We start from the raw sequence: 22,859 nt of genomic DNA on the forward strand, positions 1-22,859 counted from the left end.
CCCGGGGCTCTAGGCCCAGGGGTGCACCCCCTTCCTCGCTCCTGGACGGGTGAACCCAGCGGCCACCCCTGGGGATCACTGCCTGAACTTACCTCCGACCCCCAGCGCGGCCACCGAATTCCCAGCATCAGCTGTGATTCAAGTTCCCTACAAGGAAGCACAGCCCTGCTCTCAGAGCCAGGGCAGGGCGCCGTCATCCTGGGTGCCCGTGTAATTGAGAAGAACGGAGTGGGGGGGGGGGTGAGCCGCCTGGGGGCCAGTGGGTAAGACAGAGTGGACGAGGGGGTTCGCTGCAACAGCCCCAGGACACGGGGACGCACTCTGGCGGTGCGGTCAGAGACGCAGGCTGGTCGCCGTACGGTGGACGCGAGGGCTGCAGCGGTGGCTGGCCTTTGGGCTGGGCTTCAACCTCTCCAAGTCTGTCTGCAAACACGCCTTGTCCACAGAAGGTGGAGAAATGGAGGAGGTGGAATTTGGCCTGCCTGCCTTGGTCAGTCCGCCCCACACAGGGACAGGTGCGACACACGTCTTGCACTGTCAAGCACTGGGTCAAGCACTGTCTTGACCCAGTTTTGGAGTCTTGGTTGGGGACTCTCAATCCCCCAACACAGCTGGCTGAGCCCCCTTTCCCTTACGGGGCCCCCACGCTCCAGCTGCAGACAGCCCTCCGATTTATTCCAATTAGCCCATCCCGCTACCCCGCCCCCTCGCCGCACCAGAAGCTGCCCTCCATGGCTCCGCGACTCTTGCCTGTCCCCAGAGCGCAACCCCCAGCGTGGCTCCATGTAGCAGCCAGTCCTCCGAAGTCACAAAACCTTCTGCCTTGCATCACAGTGTCACCGTGTCGCGTCCAGCCATCCGAAGAATCTTTGAATTGTGAAGACCGACAGGGAATAGGTGATGAAGAGCCCATGTTTCCCAGGCTGGTTTCTCAGCTCCCACACAACCCACCAGGCTCCTCCAGCCTGAAGAGCTTCCTCCTTGTGGACGCCAGGGTGTCTCCAACGAGAGCGCGATTTGTCTGTTTGCTGGAACTTTCTCCCGCCCCCCTCCAACCTGTGGCGCACTGTAGCGCTGGAGGAACGAGGAACTACCAAGCCCCCACCAGAGGGACACAGTTCTCACAGAGCAGCCGGGGCGCCAGCCAGGGCCACGGAACCTGGCCCCTGCTATTTTGGTGAACCCTGATCTCCCTTCAGAAGCTCTGATCTCCAAGGACAGGCTTCGGGTCCCCCGTACATTAGGCATCAGCACGGTTCACACACACGGAGCCCTGGGCAGGCCAGGCTCTGCGCAAAGTGCTTTCCGTCATCATCTCATCAAACGTTTCCACTCCATGTCCCACAAGCCACCACCCCTGTTGTCAGCTGAGGAAGCAGAGGCACAGAGAGGCTGCCGTGGGGAAGTCAGGTTTCGAATGTGAGTCCACTGGCAAGGTCACCTTGGTGGAGCAGAGCGTTTTCCGACTCAGAGACCCCTTCCATCTGCATTTTCCCCCCAAATACCTACATGCGACCAGCAGAGGGTGAGGTCAGAGTGGAGGCTTCGTATACCATTTGGTTGCGAAGTACACTGAGGCTCAGAAAGGTCAAGCAGTGCCCTTGACCACTGTCCCTCGAGCCAGAGAGCAGGGTGGTCGGAACAATGCACCTTCGGGGCCAGGCAGGACAGCCACAGAGAAGGCAGCTGCCCAGTGCTGCAGGACAGAGGACAGCCAGGGAGGGAAGGCTGGGGTCCACCCCCACTCCCACCCACACGTGCCATACTTCCATTTCTGCCCTTGACCCCAGACACCCTGCTGAAACCATCACCACTTCCTCCAAAGCTGTGGGGCTTGAAGCTTAAGCCCTAAACTCAAGCAGCCTCTGCCTGAGGGGCGGGTCCTGGCTGCGCCGCGCCCCGTGGAATGAAGTCAGCGGGACCGGGACCCCGGTGCGGACAGCCTGGCAGCGCTTCTGCCGCTAGGACAGGTCTGGTGGCCAGCCGGCCTTTAAGAGAGCTCTCTCTTCCAAAAACAAAGGTGCCCGCAGAGCACACGGGGAATGATATGTATTCCAGCCCATGTCTGGTAAACTCTCCGACTGCGGCGGCAAGGCAGGGTCACTCAGGTTCTATTAGCTCAATTAATGAGGAGTAAGATAAGGCTAACACGCGGCTCGTCGCGCGGCTCGGCACAGAGCTGGAGTAATGGAGTTATTAACCTCAGTCAGCCGCTGAATGGTGCCGCTGATTCCAACTCCATTTCCTGGTTCAGGCCTCCATTAATGGGCTGTTTATTATCCCTAATCCACGTAAGGATCAGCTGCACGGATATGAGAGCTTCCTGCGAGGACCGAGTGATAATAAGAGAGAGAGCGCGGAGGAAGGCAAGAAATTCCCTCTATCTCGCATTTTAATTGTTTTCGGGTCCTACTGCTGCCCCCGCAAGAGATCGTAGCATCCTACTCACTTCCGAACACCCTAGGAAAGGCAAAGCCATTATCCGAGGGTTTCCTCGTGCTGTCCCCGAGCACAGAGTGTCACACGGAACTCAAAAGAACAAGCTTTGCAATCAAATTAAGAGAGCTGGCCGAGAAACAACATGCCTGTTCCGGTTTTGCCTTCACGGTGCCATCTGATTCCATCTTATTTCATTCTCTAAAATTTAACGTCATCAAAACCGAGAAAGCAAACCAGCATTCGGCGGAACAATGTATCAAAACCATTAAAGGCCCCGGCTGTGATTTTCCACCTTGCCTGGCCCACCAGGGTCTTCTGAACAAAAGGGAGACTGTGTCTGGGTCTATTTCTGGGTTGTTCTCCTATCCCATGTGCCACCGGCTGACTGAGGACTCACCTTCCCCGAGTTCAGCCCACCCTGAGTCTTTAAAAGGTCTTCCATGGGGAAGAAAAGCAAACAGATTGTTATTGGAGGAAAAACATTTTTAGGTATCAGTAAGTTATATGTACCGACCCAGAATGAGTAGACACAGCAACTACTCCCAGAAGACCATCCCTTCTGAGTGTATTTGCCATTTTGGTTTCTTTTTATGGAGCAGGAATTCAAAATCACATGAATGTCTACCGTACATGTTTTTCACGCCTCTGACCGTGTAGACGAATCTACAACATACCCATTCGGGGTGTGTGTGGGTGTGTGAAAATGGAAGGGGAAATAGGCCCTACATTTTGAATGAGAGTTTGCCGCACCCCTCCAAGCCCAGAGAAGCTGTTGGGGACCATAGACCAAGCCAACTCACACTGGCTTCCTGTACCCAAACAGCCCTTTCCAGTTACAAATCACACAGACACAGTCCATTTACTGTCTAGGACCGCACTGCTGGAAGGCTGAAAGAATAGTTTATTGACCCATTTGGAAGGTAGGAAAACTGAGCAATCTAGCGTTTTCAAGCTAGGCAGCTGGGAGAAATGCCAGCTGCCTTGCAGAAAGGATACAAAGTAACAGCTCAGAGCAAAGAGCTGGTTCAAGCCTGGTCTCGTCCATGTGGTCCTGCTTCTCCAAGCCAAGGGCCTTTTACTGACTAAGACTTTGTGGGGCCACTGAACGAATGAAGTGACATATAAAGCAAGCAGGTAATTGGGACTCAGAGAGCATGATCATTCTTGTCAAGATCAGGATGTCAACTCAAGACCAGGGGGCAGGAGACCCACGAGAGGAGAAAAGAAGGGAACTCCTGGCAGCACGAGCAGCGGCCCGGGGCCGGCCTGGCCACCGAGCAGAGCTGTCCCGACCCCAGCCCCCAGGGCTGCCTTCAAGCGCCTGGCCCCCAGAAATCTGACAAGCTTCCAGAAGCTGCACTCGGGTGTGGGATTTGCAGCTCCTACGGCACGGCGCTGGTGTTTGCCAGCCTGCTCCCCGGAGGAAAGGGCTGTGTGTTTAGCAAAAGCCAACAACACAGCCAGCACCAACTGGAAGTCAAAGGCAAGTTGGGGAGCCGAGCCTCTGCCTTCCCAGGGACAACCAAAACTCCTCTGTGCTCCTCTGGACATAGGGCACTATAACCATCTAGTTTAAAACGTAACAGTGACTAAAAATCCCAAAGCACCACACTCTCAAAGGAACCCACGGAGCAGTTTCCAATTTGCACAAATGAGCTCAGACACGAAGGAGATAATCTGAAACCTGGCCCTGGGGTGATCTCTTTCTAGTCCCCAAAGTTAGTCCCCTGAGATAGAGAAAGAGACAGGCTGAGCCCCAGCCCCCCCTTTGCCCTCTTCCCCAAGGATTTGCCAGACATGTGACGGCAGCTCTGACCTCTGGCAGGTGGTGCCCTCAGCCGGAACGGACAGGATGGGGACCTTGGCCGCCCGGCCACCGTGCAGGGGTGGAGGCGGTCAAGGCCACAGCTAGCCCTGCCCCTCCCTGCGGCACTGAGGGGAAGGAGGGTGCAGAACCCCCCAGCCTGTCTGATACACCGCAAACTTCCCAACATCAATCAGAATCCTATACTCCCTCTCCATAGTAAACATTAATTTTAAAGGGAACGGCCGTGCTCCAAACTTGCAGCATGAAATGAATTATTTTACAACTAGGCAGAGGGCAGGTTTCTGGCTACAGCCGGGGGTAGTTCTTTCTTTGTTTCTTTCTTTTTCTTCTTCTTCTCCGCGCACCCCCCCCTTTTTTTTTTTACTATTATTACGTTTTAACAAACTTTATAGCCCATTTTATTGGTTCTCAAATAACTTTTTCTCCTTCTTTGCAACACATCAATTACTTGGTCGGCTTCCCTCACGCTGTGAGGTTGGAATGCAGAGATTGATACCGCTCGGCGGGATAGAATTTAGTATTATGTGCCGCAGGTTTATGAGGTAGGAGTCAAACAAAACATTGCATCTGAACACTATCTATTTATTAGCTCTGAGAAGAGATTTATATTTGACAAGGAGACAATAACTTTGTTTTCTGATAAGCCGGCGAGGTCTATTTCTGTGCCCAACCCAGAGCGGCTTCTCCTTCTCCAATAACTCTATTTACTAGCATGAATATATTTTAATAATAAAATTGATATATATGTAAATTTATTTTAATCTAATTTCATCGAACCCTCCTAAAAAAAAAAAAAAGAGGCTTTGTAGATTGTTTTCAAATCTGAATTATAGATTTCTGTATCGTATTCCCAGATTGATTTCTAGGCTATAATTCTGTCAAGATTTCCTCCTGGTGTCAAAAACAGCAACACCACAGCTAGAGCGCTTTATAATTGGCATTACGGCTGAACCAGAATTACAGTCTCCATATTCATCCCGGTGCCAGGTGGGCTCATTTTAGAATATTTCTTGCTTTCTTAGCCTGTATCTGGACTTGAAGGTTTATGGCTAAAATTACCTTCTGAATTAATCATAAAAAATGTTAATTGAAAGCTAAGGTTGGGGGATGGGATAGTCGGGATTGAGGAGGAGAGAACACGCCGTCCGGATGAGAGGGAAATACGGAAAGGTGATTAAAACGTGTGCAAGATCGACTCTAGGTTGTAAACATCTTTTTTTCCCTGCTTGTCCTCTGCCCCGGGGTCAAATAAATTAAATTGGCATTGTTTACCAAGTCTTTAGAAACTGATTTTATTCCATGGTGAGTGGAGAAATATTTACTTGCAAGCCTGCCCTAAATCAAAGAGGTTCTTGAATATTCTTCCCCATGCATTCACACCGCGCCCTCCCCTGCCTGTTGCGGTCCTGGCACCGTCTGGAGGGTCAGTAAATAAACTGTCGTTTTCTCCCTCAGGGCTCAAAGAAACCGAGTCCTGGATTCTCTCCTCCAACAGTCAGTGACCCGCCCCAGGATTCCTTTCAGTGACTGTGCCGCATTTTCCCAGAGTCTTTCATCTTCAGGTAGATGATGGGCTTACACAGAAGCTAGCCCGCTGACAGGTGCCAGAAAATGGAGGCTGGAAACAGCCTTCCGGCCCTGCGGTCCCTGGAAATTTGCTGGCAACATAGGCAGTAAGACAGAAAGCTGGGGCCATGTGCTCCACAACGAGGCAGACATCTCAGCGCGCCAGCAGGACGCTCTCCAGCCTCAGCTCTCGCAGAACGGAGAACGCAGCCCCACCCAGATGGCCAGCCCAGAATCTGGGACCATGTCACTTTCTCTGGCAAAAGGGACTCTGCAGATGAGATTCAGGTAAAGACCCCGATGATATGGTTAAATTACCCCAGATCCTGGGGGGTGCCCAATTGAATCACATTGGTCCTTAAAACCTGAGAAGTATCCCCAGCTCTGGCCAGAGGGAGATATGACTGCAGAAAGGGGGCAGCCTGTGCAACGGTGCTGGCTTTGGAGATAAGGCATCCACGGCCCAAGGGCGGTGGGCAGCCTCTGGACGCTGGAGAGGGCGAGGAAACGGCTTCTCCCCAGAGCCTCCAGAAGGAATACAGCCCTGCAGACTATTGATTTTCATCCTACAGCACTGGTTGACAATAAATCTGTGTTGTTGAAGCCACCAGGTTTGTAGGGATTTATTACAGCAGCCATAGAAACAAAACTAATACACCAACTCATGCTATTCTTAGGCAAAAGACAGGCCCATTATTCAAAGACAAATGGTTTGTAAAATACAACCATCTTGGGACCCACAGATAGACGCTGCCGAAAAAGGGTCATAGAAGTGAAAAAGACGGGGGTGAATAGAAAGAAAAAGGCAATGAATACCCTTCGGAAGAAAAATTACTCCAGGAAACATAGGCATGCTTTCAATAAAAACTTATCAACACACTCAACATCATTTAGGGAGAACAGGCTCAATGATGAAAGAAATTAAAGGGAAAAGGAATGAGCGCTAACAGGGGAAGGGGGTAAATTAAAGGGAAACGTAAAAACATTACAGAAATAAAAAGCTGGGGTAATAGGAGAGTAATGCAATAGAAATTAGTTGAAGTTATGATGCAGGATAGGAAAAGAACAAGAGATAAAAGCTATTAGAAAAAAATCTTCGGGGCACTTGGGGGGCTCCGTCGGTTGAGTGTCTGACTCCTGGTTTTGGTTCGGGTCATGATCTCAGGATTGTGGGGTCAAGCCCTGAGTCTGGATCTGCACTGGACGTAGAATCTGCTTGAGATTTTCTCTTTCCCTCTCCCCCTCCCCCAGCTTGCGCGCTTATGCACCAACGCTCTCTCACGCTCTCAAATAAATAAACAAAATCCTAATAAAAAAGCTTTTGTTTATTTATTTGTCAGAGAGAGAGAGAAAGAGAGCACAAGCAGGGGGAGCAGCAGGCAGAGGGAGAAGCAGGCTTCCCACTGAACAGGGAGCCCAACGTGGGACTCGATCCTGCGACTCCGGGATCATGATCTGAGCTAAAGGCTTAATCTACAGAACCACCCAGGCATCCCAATGAATAAAATCTTTAAAAAAAAAAAAAGAAAGAAAAAAGTCCCAATTATGGAAAACAGAGGGTAACTATCCAACATACACAAAATTGGTTTCCTGGAGAAGAAAAAACCAAGCAAGTGAACCAGGAAAATAGTAAGATGTGTACTAGAATACTATGATCCTGCAGGAACATTCCAGAGAAAAGCCATCAAAAGAGAAAAGACTAGGACCTGCTGAGCGTAAATGAACTTCAGGGGAGAGAGAGCCCTCACGGGCACCCAGACGGAAGCCGCACACACCCCTGACAGAAGCCATCTCCCGCCCCCGGCCATTGCTTACGGCCTCAGAGACATCAGAGAATGGTGTGGAAACGATACGGGATGCTGATGGCAAGAAATGTGGTCAAAGTGTGCTTTACTTTGTGGGACGTTGTTTACAAATAAAGGTAACAGAGAAGCACTCTCAAATATGCAAGGAGTTAGGAAGTCGAGCATGTGTGTGGCCTGGCCGAAATGAATCAAAGACAGTCCTTTCGAAGCAAAGAGGCAGGGCGCCTGGTGGCTCAGTTGGCTAAGTGCCCGACTCCGGATTTCTGCTCCCTGGTGATTTCAGGGACGTGAGATCGAGCCCCGCATCAGGCTCTGCTCAGCACGGAGTCTGCTTGAGATTCTCCCTCTCCCTCTGCCCCTTCCCCCATTCTTTAAAAAAAAAAAAAAGGAAAGATGAATCAAAATTGGCAAATGGCGAGGTTGAATTCTATAAACAGCTGGTGTTGAAATCTGAATCCGGTTGAAGAGACAGAAATAAAACCTCACGAGTGTAGTAATTATTGCTAAAAACAACACAATTATTATATTTCTAGAAAGAAACCCTTAGTCATCTTAAAAATAAGAATGGCGTCAAATAGGCTGGGATTCAACACCCGGAGAACGTGCCCATCCTACAGCGGAGAGCGGACGGGCAGGGGGTGAAGAGAAAGCACACAGGGGAGCACGTTCCCTTTCCTCTTCCGTGAGACAGTCAAGATACTCTGTTTCATTTGAAAATGGACAAATTGGGGCGCCCGGGTGGCTCAGTTGGTTAAGCGGCTGCCTTCGGCTCAGCTCATGATCCCAGGGTCCTGGGATCAAGTCCCGAGTCAGGCTCCTTGCTTGGCGGGGAGCCTGCTTCTCCCTCTGCCTCTGCCTACCACTCTGTCTGACTGTGCTTGTGCGCGCTCTCTCTCTCTAACAAATAAATAAATAAAATCTTTAAAAAAATAAAATGGGCAAATTGAGAAATACAGTTCAACCTTGGATGTGAAACAAGCAAACCGTGCCGGAGACCAACAGGACCAGAACCAGAGCACCTCCTGCCCAGATCGCTGGGAAGGGCAGAGGAGAAGAATCGCAGTAAGAGAAGTCAAAGGAAACACGAACCAGAAAGACAAGACGGGGCGCCTGGCCGGCTCAGTCCAAGGAGCGCGCGACTCTTGATCCCAGGGTCGCAAGCTCAAGCCACATGTCGGGCAGAGAGATTACTAAAAAATAAATAAATAAACTTTTAAGAAAAGATGGGAAACAAAGGAAACCATAACAAAGCATAAAATAAAGTGATAAAGGTAAAAATAAGTGGGATAATTTCAACTATTCAAGGAATAAAACAGCAGGTTGGATAAAAAAAAATCTTAATCATCATTCTGTTCACATGATGACAAGAATCAAGGGAAGCGAAGTAGTTGGAAGTAAACGTGAGACAAATGAGTGTGACCACTGCTGAGCTCCAGGTCCAAAAGACGGATGGAAACCTCACCCCTGGTTCCTCCCGAAGCCCCACCCCGAAATGACGGGAGAGGAAGCCTACCTGACAGGACAGAGAGAACGGAGGAAGGGGACACAACCATGGAACATCTGGGGCAGAGAGCAGGTGACCCAGGACAACCAGCTCCAGAGGGCCCTCCCTGCAAAGGCCAAAGCCCAAGTTGGCAGCAGGGAACGCTGAGAACAAACTCAAAGGTCACCAGCAAACCTTTCAGAGGCCCAGGTGCCCGGATGATGTTGGTGCCGGCAGCTAAGATAAGGCCAACTGGATGAGACTCATCTGGGAAGGCATCAAGACCCAGGTCCCTGCTCTCTCCACCCAGCGGAGCCAATGCCCCTTCTCCACGTGGACAGAAATGGAAGCTTTATCTCTAGAGGGGGTATAATCAGGCTGTTCAGGCTGGAGTGCCAAACACAGCTGAGAGCCTGCATCTGTACCAGAATTAGGGAAAACAGATAAAAAATATGCAGATGGCATGGGGCATGCAACACCTCTACCCACCTGTGGGGCAGCTGTCCCGAGGAGGGCCAGGACCCTGCGCCGGCAAGAGGGATAGAGAAGACTTCACGGGACTTCTGAGTCTGAAACGTTTTTTGTTTCTATTATCAATTGTTTTTGCTAGATTTTGACACCGTGTTTTTAATTTTTAAAATCTAAATAAAAATAACTGTCAACTTCCTGGGGTGGAGGGAAGATGTCTCTCTACCCTCCTGCAGAAGGCTCAGAATCTGAGCAGGACAGAGGAATCTGATGGGGGGCTCCACACAGATGGCCCCGAGAGATCACTTTTCCATGAAGATGAAGTCTGTGGACACCCATGCACCTGTCCGTTAGCGTCTTAGTCCCCTAGTCTTACACAGAATCAAACCACCAAGGGTAACCCAATGCTTGAAAAACAATCCAACAAACAAAAGAATCTATGAAGAAAGAATGAAACCAAAACACACAAAACCTCAACAGGAGCAGACCATGCAGGAGACCATGAACCAAGCCTGTCACGGATGTTCTCAAGAGCCAGAATAATCCATGAGACAAGATCAAGAAATTTGTTTTAAACTTTTATTTTTTTTTAATATCTATTTTATTTTATTTATTTGAGAGAGAGAGAGAGAGGAGAGAAGGTCAGAGGGAGAAGCAGACTCCCCATGGAGCTGGGAGCCTGATGCGGGACTCGATCCCGGGACTCCAGGATCATGACCCAAGCCAAGGGCAGTTGCTTAACCAACTGAGCCACTCAGGCGCCCAAGATTAAGAACCTTTAAAAGGGGGCGCCTGGGTGGCTCAGTGGGTTAAGCCGCTGCCTTCAGCTCAGGTCATGGTCTCAGGGTCCTGGGATCGAGTCCCGCATTGGGCTCTCTGCTCAGCAGGGAGCCTGCTTCCTCCTTTCTCTCTCTCTCTGACTGCCTCTCTGCCTACTTGTGATCTCTCTCTGTAAAATAAATAAATAAAATCTTTATAAAAAAATTTTTAAAAAAATAAAATATATTTTTAATAAAAAAAAAAACCTTTAAAAGGAACATTTACAGAACAGAAAAAGAGCTCTTGAATATTATAAAAATAAACACCATCGCTGCCATTAGAGATGTAACAGAAGGGCTGGAAGAAAAGGTTGAGGAGCCGGAGAAAGTAGAGCAAAACAAAATCAACCAACCACGCACATGAGCAGAAGAAAAACCAAAGACAGACACTAAAAGAGAGGAAAGATACTTTTTAAAAATGTAGAGGGCCAGTCCAGGAGCTCTAATACACAAACAATAGGTTCCAGAGAACAGGGGAGGGGAGAGGAATAAAAGAAAAAAAAAGAAAGAAATCCATCAACAAAATAATTGAAGAGAATGTCCCCGGATGGAAGGACACAGGTTCCCAGATTAACCTCAGGTACAATGGGGCAAATTAGACCCAAGCCAAAGAAACGAGTGAAATTTTATAGTGAAATTTTAGAACTCTGAGAACAAAAGGAAGATCCTACCAACTTCCAGAGAGAGGGGAAAAGGTCACAGATGACGTCAGGAACCAGACTGGCATCAGGTTTCTTCCTGGCAATTCAAAATTGTGGACGGAGAGTGATTTTGGTTAATTCCTCGACAGGGCGCCTGGCTGGCTCCGTTGGTTAAGTGTCTACCTTCCGGTTGGGTCATGTTCCCGGATCGAGCCTCACGATGGGCTCCCTGCCAAGTGGGCTTCTCCTTCTGCCCCTCACCCTGTTGTGCTTGCTCGCTCGCTCGCTCTCTCAAATAAATAATCTTAAAAAATATTTAATTCCTCACCAACCAAACTACCCAGCAAGTGTAAAGGTAGTATGTTCAGACGTGCCAAGTCTCAGAAAATTTACCTCCCAGGCAACCTTTCTCAGGAAGCTACTGATGGATAAGCTTGACAAAAACAAGGTAGTAAACCAAAGTAAAGAAAATTGGGGGATGTGGGAATAATCCCCCTTCGTGGGAGAGAGGTGAAGGGCATCTTCAGGGATTACTGACTTCAGGAAAGACAATAAAGAAAAAAGGCAAAGTAACCAGGAGGAGCTCCTACCAGCACAGCTGGCCCACTGAGGGCAGGTCTTCTGGAAGCACCACACAGCGGTGTGCTGGCACATCTGTGTCCAGGACCCCCACCATTCCCATATGGCTTTGACAGACCAGAACAGAGAACCCACCTCGTGGGTACCCGCGTGAAGTGTTGTTACTGAGGAGGGGAGGCTCAGCGAACGTGGGAGAGTAACCGTCTGTCAAGTCACTCCCATCAAGACGGCTTTTCCCAATGAACACGTAGGAACTGCATAATCCGGCACCAAAACATATAAAGCAAAAACTGCAAGCAGTAAGAGAACAAGAATAAAAACACAGCATAGGGGCGCCTGAGTGGTGCAGTCGATTAAGCGAGGGACTCCTGAGTTCCACTCAGGTCATGATCGCAGGGTCGTGAGATCAAGCCCTGCGTCGGGCTCCCCGCTCAGTGCGGGGTCTGCTCCAGATCCTCTCTCTCTCCCTCCCACCGGCGCGTGTGCTCTCACTCTCCAAAAATTAAAATAAAATAAAATATACATCTTTATGAATACCTATTGAAAAATCATCCACAGAATAAAGTTCAATATTTTTTTTTAAATTAGAGGTTGGACTTCAACAAGTTCCTCATACTCTGCACTAAAATAAAAAACTAATAATGAGAGTTGAACTAAACAAGGAAATCCCAACTCCCTGGAAACTTCAAACTCTCCTAAATGAAATCACAGTTTCTGCAACAATTGACCCCAAATAGCCAGGAGCCACCTAATAACCAGCAACATCAGGTTAGGACCAACCAGAGAAAAGTCAAATATGCTCCCCAGGGCCGAGCGCACAGGGCACCCCAATTCCAGCTCCGCTCCCCCAGGCTGTGCCCCAGCAGGGCACGCCCCCAGCCGCCCCCTCAAGCTCTGCCAAACCCAAGTGATCGGCGACTCCCGGCCCAGAGCGAGCCTGGCTAGATAGCTCTTGCTTGTCTTCCTCCGGATCCCCTTCCTGTACCTCCGTAACAGACCCAAGGATGGTGTCCTCTCGAGTTCAGGGGAGCAGAAGAAGAGCAGAACATCCAACAGCCTTGGACACCAGGTCTGGAGCACATGGCCGGCCATTGGGAGAGTGTCCAGCTCATTCTGCAGACCCACATGAAAATGACTATCAGATGCACCAAAGGTTTCCATGTACAAAAGGAAAGTGTGGACGTAACAGAAGGAACACCTGTGGATTGCCTGGCGCCACCATCCCCTGAGGAAGGCAAGACCGTCCGGACTGCCGCTCACGGGCGAGGGAGCTCTCGGCCAGCCAGGTGAGAGCCGGGATCCGAACTGAAGCTTGACTCCCAGTTCACAGGGCAAATGTGGTGGGTGGGGGGAGGTGGCGGCACCTAAGAGACCTTGCACTTGCGGAGCGTGTGGGCTTCCGGTAAGCCACAAGCTCGGATGAACCTTGTCAGGGTGCCCAGCACAGGGACCTTCCAGGAGGCGGTGTGGACGGGGCTGTGGCCCCCTTGGAGGGGGACAGCTTACCTGTTGGGCTGGAAGCCCAGGCTGTTCAGCATGTGTGCCTGGTCCACGTCCTTGGGGAAGCCGTGCAGCACCCACCCCTTCTGAACGCTGTCCTGTTGGCTCAGGCGATGGCTCAGCACCTTCATGATGATGCTGTCGGGGACTGCGAAGACAGGGGGCAAGCGGTCACTCTGTCATCCCGGGCACCGCTCCCGACCCCACAGGAGTCCGAGGGAGCAGGGGCAATCTGTGCCTCCTGGGTTTCCTAATGCCCTTGACTCTGGATTGAAAAGGTGAAGGTTAGGATTTAGGCAGACGAGGCTGTGGGAGCACAGGTCCCTCCTAGGCCCCAGCAATTGAAGGAATGTGGCTGAGACGGGAAAAGCATTGGGGTGACCGTGACCCCTCCCCAGCCTTGACAAGGCACCATGCCCATCAGCAGCCAGGGCGGTTCCCAGGCTTGCAGCGACACGGGGACAGTCCCCATCCCCCCAGGATCCAGCTTTTGCGGCACACCAGGCCCCGGGGAGAAGGTTTAGCTTCCCTGGAAAGGGACTGTGTCGGCGCCCGGTGCTCTCCGCTCATTTGCAACAAATAAGCAACCCTTGCTTCCCGCCTTCCTCCAGTTCTCCCCTCCTCGGTGTGCACAGTCCCATCTCAAGAGTTCCCGCTCTGCTTATAACCAGAGGCCGCAGCACAGGCTCGTGGAGGATGAGGCCCTGGGATGCGTCTTGTTTACATTACCGCAACTGACATTTTTCTGAAATGTACATCTCTCTTTCAGACTCATTAAATGTCCTATGTTGCTGATGTACGGCGTTTTAGCAATTTGCACTGCATCTCCTGCACTTTGCACTCATTTTTCAAGAAATACTTGGTAAATATTACCAGTGTTTGCTATGGATGTGGTCCCGACAAGCTGGTTTCCCAGAGTTGCCGAGAGGGTGTTTGGCGGCTTCTCCGGGAGCCCCGGTGCCAGTCCTACCGGCGTGGGCAAGTGGCCCTGGCACACACACCTGAAACTTTCTGAAATGCCCCCAGGCCCACAGCCACGAACACAGGGGTGAGAGCTGCAGAAACAGCTGCTTTCCTCCACGGCCCTGATGCACACGTCACTCCCTCATCACCGCAGGACGCGGAGCCGTATCCGGAGCAATCCGAGCAATCCGCGCAATCCGCATTTCCCTCGATTTGTTCCTTCTCCCTTCTTTCAGCCCTCTTCCCCAGTCTCGAGGAACGAGCAGAAACGCGCTTTTACTCTAATGAGAACATCAGGCTACCTAACACGAGCAGAAAGCTGATGCAGCTGTTCCTGTCTCTTCCCCTGCGTGCACCTGCTGTGGCTCCCCGGTGCTGGGAGAATGAGAGCAATCACCCCTCCCACGGCCAGCAGTCCCTGCAGTCTCTGACTCCTGCCTCCCTCCCAGGTGACTCTCCTCCAGCTTCTGCCCAGTCCCTCCCACCAGGACACCCCTCCCCCATGCCTGGCCTGGGGTAAGTCTTTGGACTGAGCCTTCGGGGGGCCCAGTGGAATGTGCTCCTGAGGACTGCACCCAGCCTGGCTTAGTACCGGACCTCTGCTTCGCTTGCCACCCTCGTGGCTAGCCAAGACTTTGTGTGATGTCTGCCTCTCCCAAAGACAGTGGGCTCCATGAGGAAAGAGACCAGCCCCCAACATCACTCGTCACTTCCTTTCCCCACAACTAAGCACGGAGCAGCTGCAGAATCAACAGACGGAGACTTCCCATCTCGAAAGCTTCGCTGCAGCTGATCAAACATGTTAGAAGCAACTTGCCCAGACTCGGGAGAGCCAGGAGGTGGACAGGAGATAACACAGGCTTGAGGGGCACACAACGAGGGTCTCAGCCCCGCCCCGCCCCACACCCAGAGATGCCCTCAGCTGGTCACTCAACCTCTCCAACCAAGGGTCCGAGTCCTCATCCGCCAGAAGAGGACGAGAGGACCCGTCACCACAGGCTCAGCACCGCACAGAACCGTCCAGGCACGCGGCCCGGACTTTCCAGTTCAGGAGACGGATGTTGGAAAATAATACAAACATCTCCACGTTTCCCTATGGTCAGGGTGTTCTGAGAACAGACTGCTGGCTCCTGGGATGTGGGATGACTGACTTCAAACAAGCCCTGACAGTTACAGATAGAGCCCTCTGGAGAGATTTAGGGACCTGTCTCGAAACCTTTGTTTATATTCCCAGAGTTGTAAACCTAGGGCCAGCTGCCTTCCATGAGCTCTGAGAGTCATAATTTCAGGCCTTGTCCCCTGTGCTACAGATTCCTGTACACACAGGGTATGTCGGCTCTCGCCACGTCTCCCCGTGAGGATTGGGGCTGTGGGGAGCTAGCATTCAGATTACGGCATGAATAAATAATGGGCCTGTTCTCTGACCCAGAAACCCTGTGTCTTGTTTCAGGATAAATAAATATAGATTAAAAAAAAAATGGGTTAAGAATGTGCCATATTGCTTTCCAATCCAGGTCTGCCCTCTAAATATTTACGGATATTTTCATCTAAATAAGAAACCAATACAGAAAGAAGGACTTCCCAGTGATCTGTCGAGTGTGGAGCCCATGTGGGTCACTACTGTGATACACGGCCAGCCAGAGGGCAAGGGTCCTGCCCCCCTCCAGAAGCCCACATTCTAGTGAGAGAGAGAAGTAACACCCGGGTCAAAAACCAGTGCGGAGTCCTAGGTACTATGAAGAAAACACACCAGATGATGGGAGGCTGCTGGTGCGACCAGCTCTAGGACAGCCTCAGGAAGTCACATCCGGCTGAGATTCCAAATCCTGGGTCCTGAGCTGCGTGAAGACCCAGCGAGGAGGTTCTGGGCAGAGAGCATGGCAGGGCCCGGGCCCTGAGGCTGGAATGATCTGGACACAGGCAAGCTTCAGAGACAAGACCCATGTGGCTGGGGCAGAGCAGTCTGTGGGAAGTGAGGGTGGACAGGCCCAGCCGGGTGTTCGGGAAGGAAGGGGATTTGGGCCCCCCACAGGCCATCTTGGGGATGATCAGGTATTGGCCGTCAGTTCATATCACCGAATGAGCATACGGGGATAATCCCAGCATCCTGCACTTGGCCACAGTTGCCCATGGAAAAGCTCATTCTTTGGTATCAGCCAGCGGAGTCCCCGTGTGGGGTCCCTGGGTCCCAGAGATGTGACTGATCAACAGTACAATTTTCTAAGTGGTCAGTGCAGGCTCCTAAGGGCAGAAATGGACCCCGTAAGGTCTGCAGAGAGCTCGGGCTGAGGATGTGAATCAAAGTCACCAGCTAACAGCTCCTGCTCTTCAAATTTCTAGAAAGGAAACATCTTTTGCTGAGGGGGCCGTGGTTTCCCTCTCCTAGTTCCGGTCCTGCCCCAATGCGCTCTGACCCTCTGACCTGCAGTCTCTTCTGCCAACTGGGAAGGTACCTGGGCGTGCTTTGGGCAGGCGGCAAGGCGAGGGGCCACGGCGGGATGTGTGATACGGGAAAACCCAGCAGAAAGCTCGCCACTTGGTCCCCGGATTCCTCTCTCAGGGCAAGTGTGAGCTGAGTGCCCCGTGGTTGAGGGGACTCTGCTGGCAGCAGCGGGACCTCCCTGAACCTCAGTGTCCCCGTCTGTGACACCTGCCTCACTGGCTATTGTGGGATCAGGAGATGGACTCTTTAAAGATGCCAGATGTACTAGAAGTCTCCTGAAGGCCTGGCTGGGTATAATTTAGTCCCTTCCCAAAGTTTATCCAGATTCCCATCAGACTGCTAGGATGAAACCTCTGACAAGATTGTGTGACCCTTAAATGTCAAACTTTTCAGATTAAAAAAAAATCCAACACCTGAGCTTAGACCCAACGTTGGGAGAATGCCATAGGCTTGAAATGGGCGGGCCTGTGCAGGAGGCCCCCTAGGCACGGAGCATGCTGAGCCGTGGGCATCGAGGCCTCGGTTGTGTGGGGGTGAGGGCTGGACTGGGCCCACATTTGTCTCTCCAATAGTCAGGAGCTGCTGGAAAGCAAGCCGCCCTCCAGGCCTCCCTGGAGCCTGCAGCTTTCTCGGGGCAAGGGGGGGCTGCGCATGAGGCCCGGAGGCCTGGGGAGTCACAGAGGGAGGGCCCTGGAAGGTCATCGCCTGGACCATTCTTGTGTCAAAGCTGAGAAACCAAGGCCTAAGACGGTCATGGCTCAAGAGGCTTCTGCTGGAGAGAAACGTGACTGGAGGGAAGGATGGAAGACGGGACCGAAGCACCAGGGGACTTCTTGCGGGGTGGGGGGGGGTGTGCGCAAAGAGTTCCTGACGGAATTTCCCAATTTGCGTTGGAAGTTAAAACGGAGGGGCGCCTGGGTGGCTCAGTCGGTTGGGTGTCTGACTCCGATTTCAGCTCAGGTCACCATCTCAGGGTCATGAGATTGAGCCCCGTGTAGGGCTCCTCACTCAGCATGGAGTCTGCTTGAGCTGGTCTCCTTCCCTCTCCCTCGGCCTCCCCCCCCCGCCCTTGCATCCTCGCTCTACATAAATAAATAATTAATTAAAATCTTAAAAACAAATTTTTTTTAAAGTTAAAATGTACCTGCCTTTCGGCCCAGCAATCTCACTTATGAGAAGTCACACCCGAGAGTCGACAACACAGACAGGAGGCGGCGGGCGCATAAGGTGCTCATCTCAGTGTCGCTTTCGGTGGTGACGATCAGAAACAAGGTACAACGTCCGTCAGCAGCAGGCAGGTTGAATAAAGGACAGCACGTCCACGCAACGGGACGCGACCCACCTTTCACCAAGCCATTTCCACTCACACTAACTTAGAAAGAGGCTCTCACAGAAGGCCAGGGGGAAAAGCCAGGCAACATACTGTGCGTATGATGGAGTCGAACAGAATTATACACAGACACACGTGTACACACACACATGCCCACCCCCCACACACACACCCCACACACATGGGAGAGTGGAGGGGGCCCTCTTCTGCCCTGTGCATCAGACCCAGAGAGGCAGCGACCCAGGCCGGTACCCCAGCTGGACAGGCAGAGGGCTGGGAGATTCAGGAAGCGCCGAGAGCTCCAAGGAGGGGAAGGCAAGCGTTTCCGGGAAGAAGGCGGAGGCACCCACACCGGCTCCGACCAAGCCCCTCTCTCCGGGAGCCAGGGAGACACAGACGCTCAAGTCAGCACTTCTCAGAAGGGCTCGCCATAATTTTGAACCGCTCCTTATTGGTGAATATTTGTTTGCTGCCTCTGTCCCTACCGTCACCCTCCCCCCTGGGAGCAGGGACCCCAGTAGTCAGGCCACTGTGGAGAAAGGGGGAGCGCTCTTACACTGCTGGGGGGAAGGCACGCTGGTGCAGCCCCTCTGGAAAACACAATGGAGGGTCCTCAAAAGGTTAAAAATAGAGCCACCCTACGACCCAGCAATTGTACTACTGGGTAGTTATTCAAAGATGCAAATGTGACCCGAAGAGGCACGTGCACCCCAATGTTCACAGCAGCAATGTCCACAATAGCCAGACTGTGGAGGAGCCTAGACATCCATCAGCAGATGAATGGGTAAAGAAAATGAGGCACATATATATATGTATATATATTACACACCCATCAAAAATGATATCTCACCATTTACAACAAACGGCATGAATGGAACTAGGAGGTATTATGCCAAGCAAAGTAAGTCAATCAGAGAAAGAAAATTATCATATGATCTCACTCATATGTGAGATTTAAGACAAAAACAGACAAGTATCAGGGAAGGGAAGGAAAAATAATACACAACAAAATCAGAGAGGAAGACAAACTATAAGAGATGCTGCTTTCTGGGAAATAAAAGGAGGCTTGCTGGGGGACAGGTGGGGGGGATGGGGTAACTGGGTGGTGGTCATTAAGGAGGTAATGAGCTCTCAGTGTTGTACACAACCGAGGAATCACAAAATTCCACCGCAGACACTCATAATACACTGTGTTCATTAACTGAATTTAAATAAAACAAAATAAAATTTAAAAAACAAAGCCAGGGGGGCGCCGGGGTGGCTCAGTGGGTTAAGCCTCTGCCTTCGGCTCAGGTCATGATCTCAGGGTCCTGGGATCGAGCCCGGCATTGGGCTCTCTGCTCAGAGCGGGAGGTCTGCTTCCCCCGCCCTTTCTCTGCCTACTTGTGATCTCTGTCAAGTAAATAAATAAAATCTTTAAAGAAAAAAAAAAAAAACAAAGCCAGGCACTGTGCCAGCAACAGCAGGTACTTAACACACACTCTGGACAGACAAATGAATGAATGAACGGATGGTGACCACGGGAGCGAGGGAGTGGTCCCTCAGAGCCCAGAGCAGGCCCCGAGCCAAGGGGAGACCACCGCGGCCAGCTCTCAGCTCTCCCACTGGGCTACAGCACGACCCCCTGGGATCGAACAGGCAGTCCTGGGAATGGGAGCTGATGCCCAGGATATCATGAAATAAAATCCCGTTGGGGGGCGTGGGGGGTTCAGACACAACACGGTGGCACAAGCCTGGGTGGGTTCACGGGCCTGGGACGGGTTCCTGCAGCTTCATTTCTATTCTCTACTTTCTGTGCATTTAAAAAGTGGGATTGGGACGCCTGGGTGGCTCAGTTGGTTAAGCAGCTGCCTTCAGCTCAGGTCATGATCCCAGCGTCCTGGGATCGAGTCCCACATCGGGCTCCTTGCTCGGCAGGGAGCCTGCTTCTCCCTCTGCCTCTGCCTGCCATTCTGTCTGCCTGTGCTCGCTCTCTCTCTCTCTCTCTGACAAATAAATAAATAAAATCTTTTAAAAATAAATAAATAAATAAATAAAAATAAAAAAATAAAAAGTGGGATTTTGTCGAAAGAAAACTATTTAAATTCCTACAGGAGGTTGGAATGGCCCCTGCGAAAGACTGTCTGAAAGGGACAATGGATGCAATCTCCCCAGAAGGCCCTACTTGCCCCCATCAGTGGCTCTCACTCTGGGGGGACCAGGGTACTGGAGAGAGGCTCCCTCCCCCTGGTCCTGCACGGGCTCCCTAGAAACTCTGTCCAGAAGCACAGGCAATCTGGGAGCACTGCTCAGACCCGCCCTGCCACCAGGCCCGTGGCCTCTGTCCCTCACTCCGGAGGAGCTTTCGGAAGAGTCTCCTCCACAGAGCACGGTGCATCCCTCAGCAGGGGCTGGGCAACACAGCCACCGGATGAGACAGAACACAGCCGCCTCTGGACACTGCCTCCCCGTGGCCTTGACCTGAGCGGCCCTCCCGGCTGGGCAGACCCCGCCTCCAGCGCCGTTCCTGGGGCCCCCGCCTGCCCATCACCTTTGTCGGGCTGCTGCCTTTCTTTTCCTGAAGGCTATTGACACGTTTTCCCCAAACCCACAAGGTCTGACCAGCCAGTTCAGCAAAAATGCAGCTTTTCGGAACAGATCTCACTGGCTGTGTTCTGCTGAAAGTGGAAAGTCTTCTTGATAATGCTGTCCGTTTACCCTTTATCCTTGTCTCAGAGATTTCCAGCGCGGTCTAAAGTCTCTCTCCACTGAGTCAGGCGCCTCAGGCTTGATTTCTGGGCTTGACAGCTAACATCTCACCCTGCCTATAAGCCACTGCCGACGGCTACCTCTCCAGAAGGTCCTGTCAACCCTAAATTTAGCAAAGTACAAGATATGAATATCCCATTATTTCATAAGGCCACACCACATGCTTTCAGGGTGAGGTTTTTTTTTTTTTTCTGAAGATCTTCCGTAAAAGACGGTGGTTCTCGCATTGACCTCGAGGTTATTAAAATCTCGCTGCCAGGTGGGGGCGCTTGGCACCGGGAGGGATGGGGGAGCCATGGGTGCAGGTGAGAGGCTCCCGGCCGCACACAGGTCCTACCGGTCCCCGACCACACCACTCGGGACAGTGGGCCCCACTCTGTCGTGAAAGGAAGGCCCAGCTCAAGCTCCCTGTTGCACATCAATCCCAACAGGAGAAAGTGGCAACCGAGGAGGAACCCCCAGTCAAATGCCGGGAAGGATGGAATCTTCTTTCCCCCTGGGGGTCTGACATCTGTCCTCCTCAGGCAAGTCCGGCTCAGACAGCTGCGGAGTGGAAGTCAGGGAGGGCCTCCAGAGTGCACCTAGGTCAGCTCAAGATTTTCCAGGGGAAACCGGAGCCAAGCGAGGGGCAGAAGGGACCTGCTGCCCGCCGTGCTCCAGGCCCTCCGCACCCTCCTGCCGAGCCACACTGCCCCCTGCTGTCCGCGTCCTCGCACTCCTGCACTGGTGGCTGCTGGTCCCCGAGGGCTGGGACCTGGGACTCAGCTGGGGTGGGGATGGGGGGACACGCGGGGGCTAGGGCTGCTGGAGCTGGCCCTAAAAGGCCAGGGCAAAAAGTGCAGAAAAGGAAGTTGCTCCCTCCGTCAGGGCTTATAAGGAAAAGAGACCCAACGCTGATGGATATGCCCAGACGCAGCTCATTCCCTGCCTCCCCACGAGGGCGGATCCGAAAGAGCTGAGGCCCTCCCCACTGGCCCTGCACACTGCGGGCACTCTCCTACGTCCACGCTCAGAAGCCCTCTGTCGACCACACACACCCCTCCCTGCACCCCCCACACACACCCCTACAGAGACAGGCTACGCACCCTCTCCCACCCACGCACCTACCCACCACACCCCTACACTGCCCACACACCTAGGACACGCTCCGCACCCCTACCTCCTATACACACGACACACCCACTACACACACGTTTCCACACCCAGCTCTATGTACCCACGCACAGCACGGACACACCTCACACCCCGCACCTATCTACACCCAGTACATGACACACCACCTACCCTCGCCTACACACCCCCCCACACCACAACTACCTCGTAGCTTCTTTCCCTCTTCGAGCCTCCCTTGAAGGGCTGGTAAAGGCGACGTTCGGACGTTCGGCTATCTGTCAGCATGCACGGAAGACTCAGAATGTGCTTCCTTTCCCCCTTCCCGACACCCCAGCCCAACTCCTGGGTCCTGCCCAGCTGTCCAAGGCCACGGGTAGACGGGGGTGGTCTTGGAAAGGAACAGGACGGGGAAGGAGAAAGGGCTGCTTTTGTTTCTGTTTTTTGTTCCCATCTCATAGGAAGGCTTGAGAGAAATGGGGCTCCCCCACCCACACACACACGCATTTCTTGGCCCAGGACGTGGGGGGGGCCCTCTCGAGTCCCAAATTACTCACTGTAATTCAGCAAAACAAAACTACCATTTCTGGGTGACTGTTGTGCACCCCGACCCCCAGACCCACGGTACTGATCCCTGGCCTCCAAGGCCCGCAAGCCCCCCTTGCCGCCACCGCCTTCTGGGGAAGAGCATCTGAGAAAGCCCCGCAGCGCAGGGACCTGGGCCAGGTTGGTCCTTCGCGATGCGTTTGTTTATTATTTACTGCCACCTGCTGGCCGATCGTGGGCGCTGCGCACCAAGTGAGCACTTGGGTGTAAACAGAAGCTTTCTAAACCCTACACGGGAAGAACCCAGATTGTCGGTCACACCCTGCAAGCGTTCAGCGGGCAGCATAGTTTGCCTCGTTGGTAAACACAGGTCACTTGCTCCAGACAAACTCCTGTCTTCGTGGGCACGAGATGGAACGGACATCAAAGATTTTTTAGGTCCCCAAAGTTGGTACCCTAATGTTGACACGGCTTAACGATAGCATTTAAGGTTGCTCAGCAGATGGGGATGCCAGGAAGTGACAACTTTTTAAATACTGGGTTTTCTTTTTCAAGTCCGGAGAAGTAAATTAGCCCTGGGCTCTTACCAGTT

At 52.2% G+C, this 22,859-nt stretch overlaps 1 protein-coding gene across 2 annotated transcripts in view; it reads right to left on the bottom strand.

Annotated features, from left to right (window-relative positions):
• Positions 1-22,859, bottom strand: part of AK8 (adenylate kinase 8) — a 117,419-nt gene that overhangs the window by 35,709 nt on the left and 58,851 nt on the right. For both annotated transcript variants that reach the window (XM_082696132.1, XM_082696133.1), the window contains exon 11: positions 13,134-13,275. In XM_082696132.1, the coding sequence (XP_082552258.1) occupies positions 13,134-13,275 (142 nt within the window). The remainder of the gene's footprint in view (positions 1-13,133; positions 13,276-22,859) is intronic.

Source organism: Mustela nivalis (assembly GCF_964662115.1).
Source record: "Mustela nivalis genome assembly, chromosome: 13".
NCBI classification, from domain to species: domain Eukaryota; kingdom Metazoa; phylum Chordata; class Mammalia; order Carnivora; family Mustelidae; genus Mustela; species Mustela nivalis.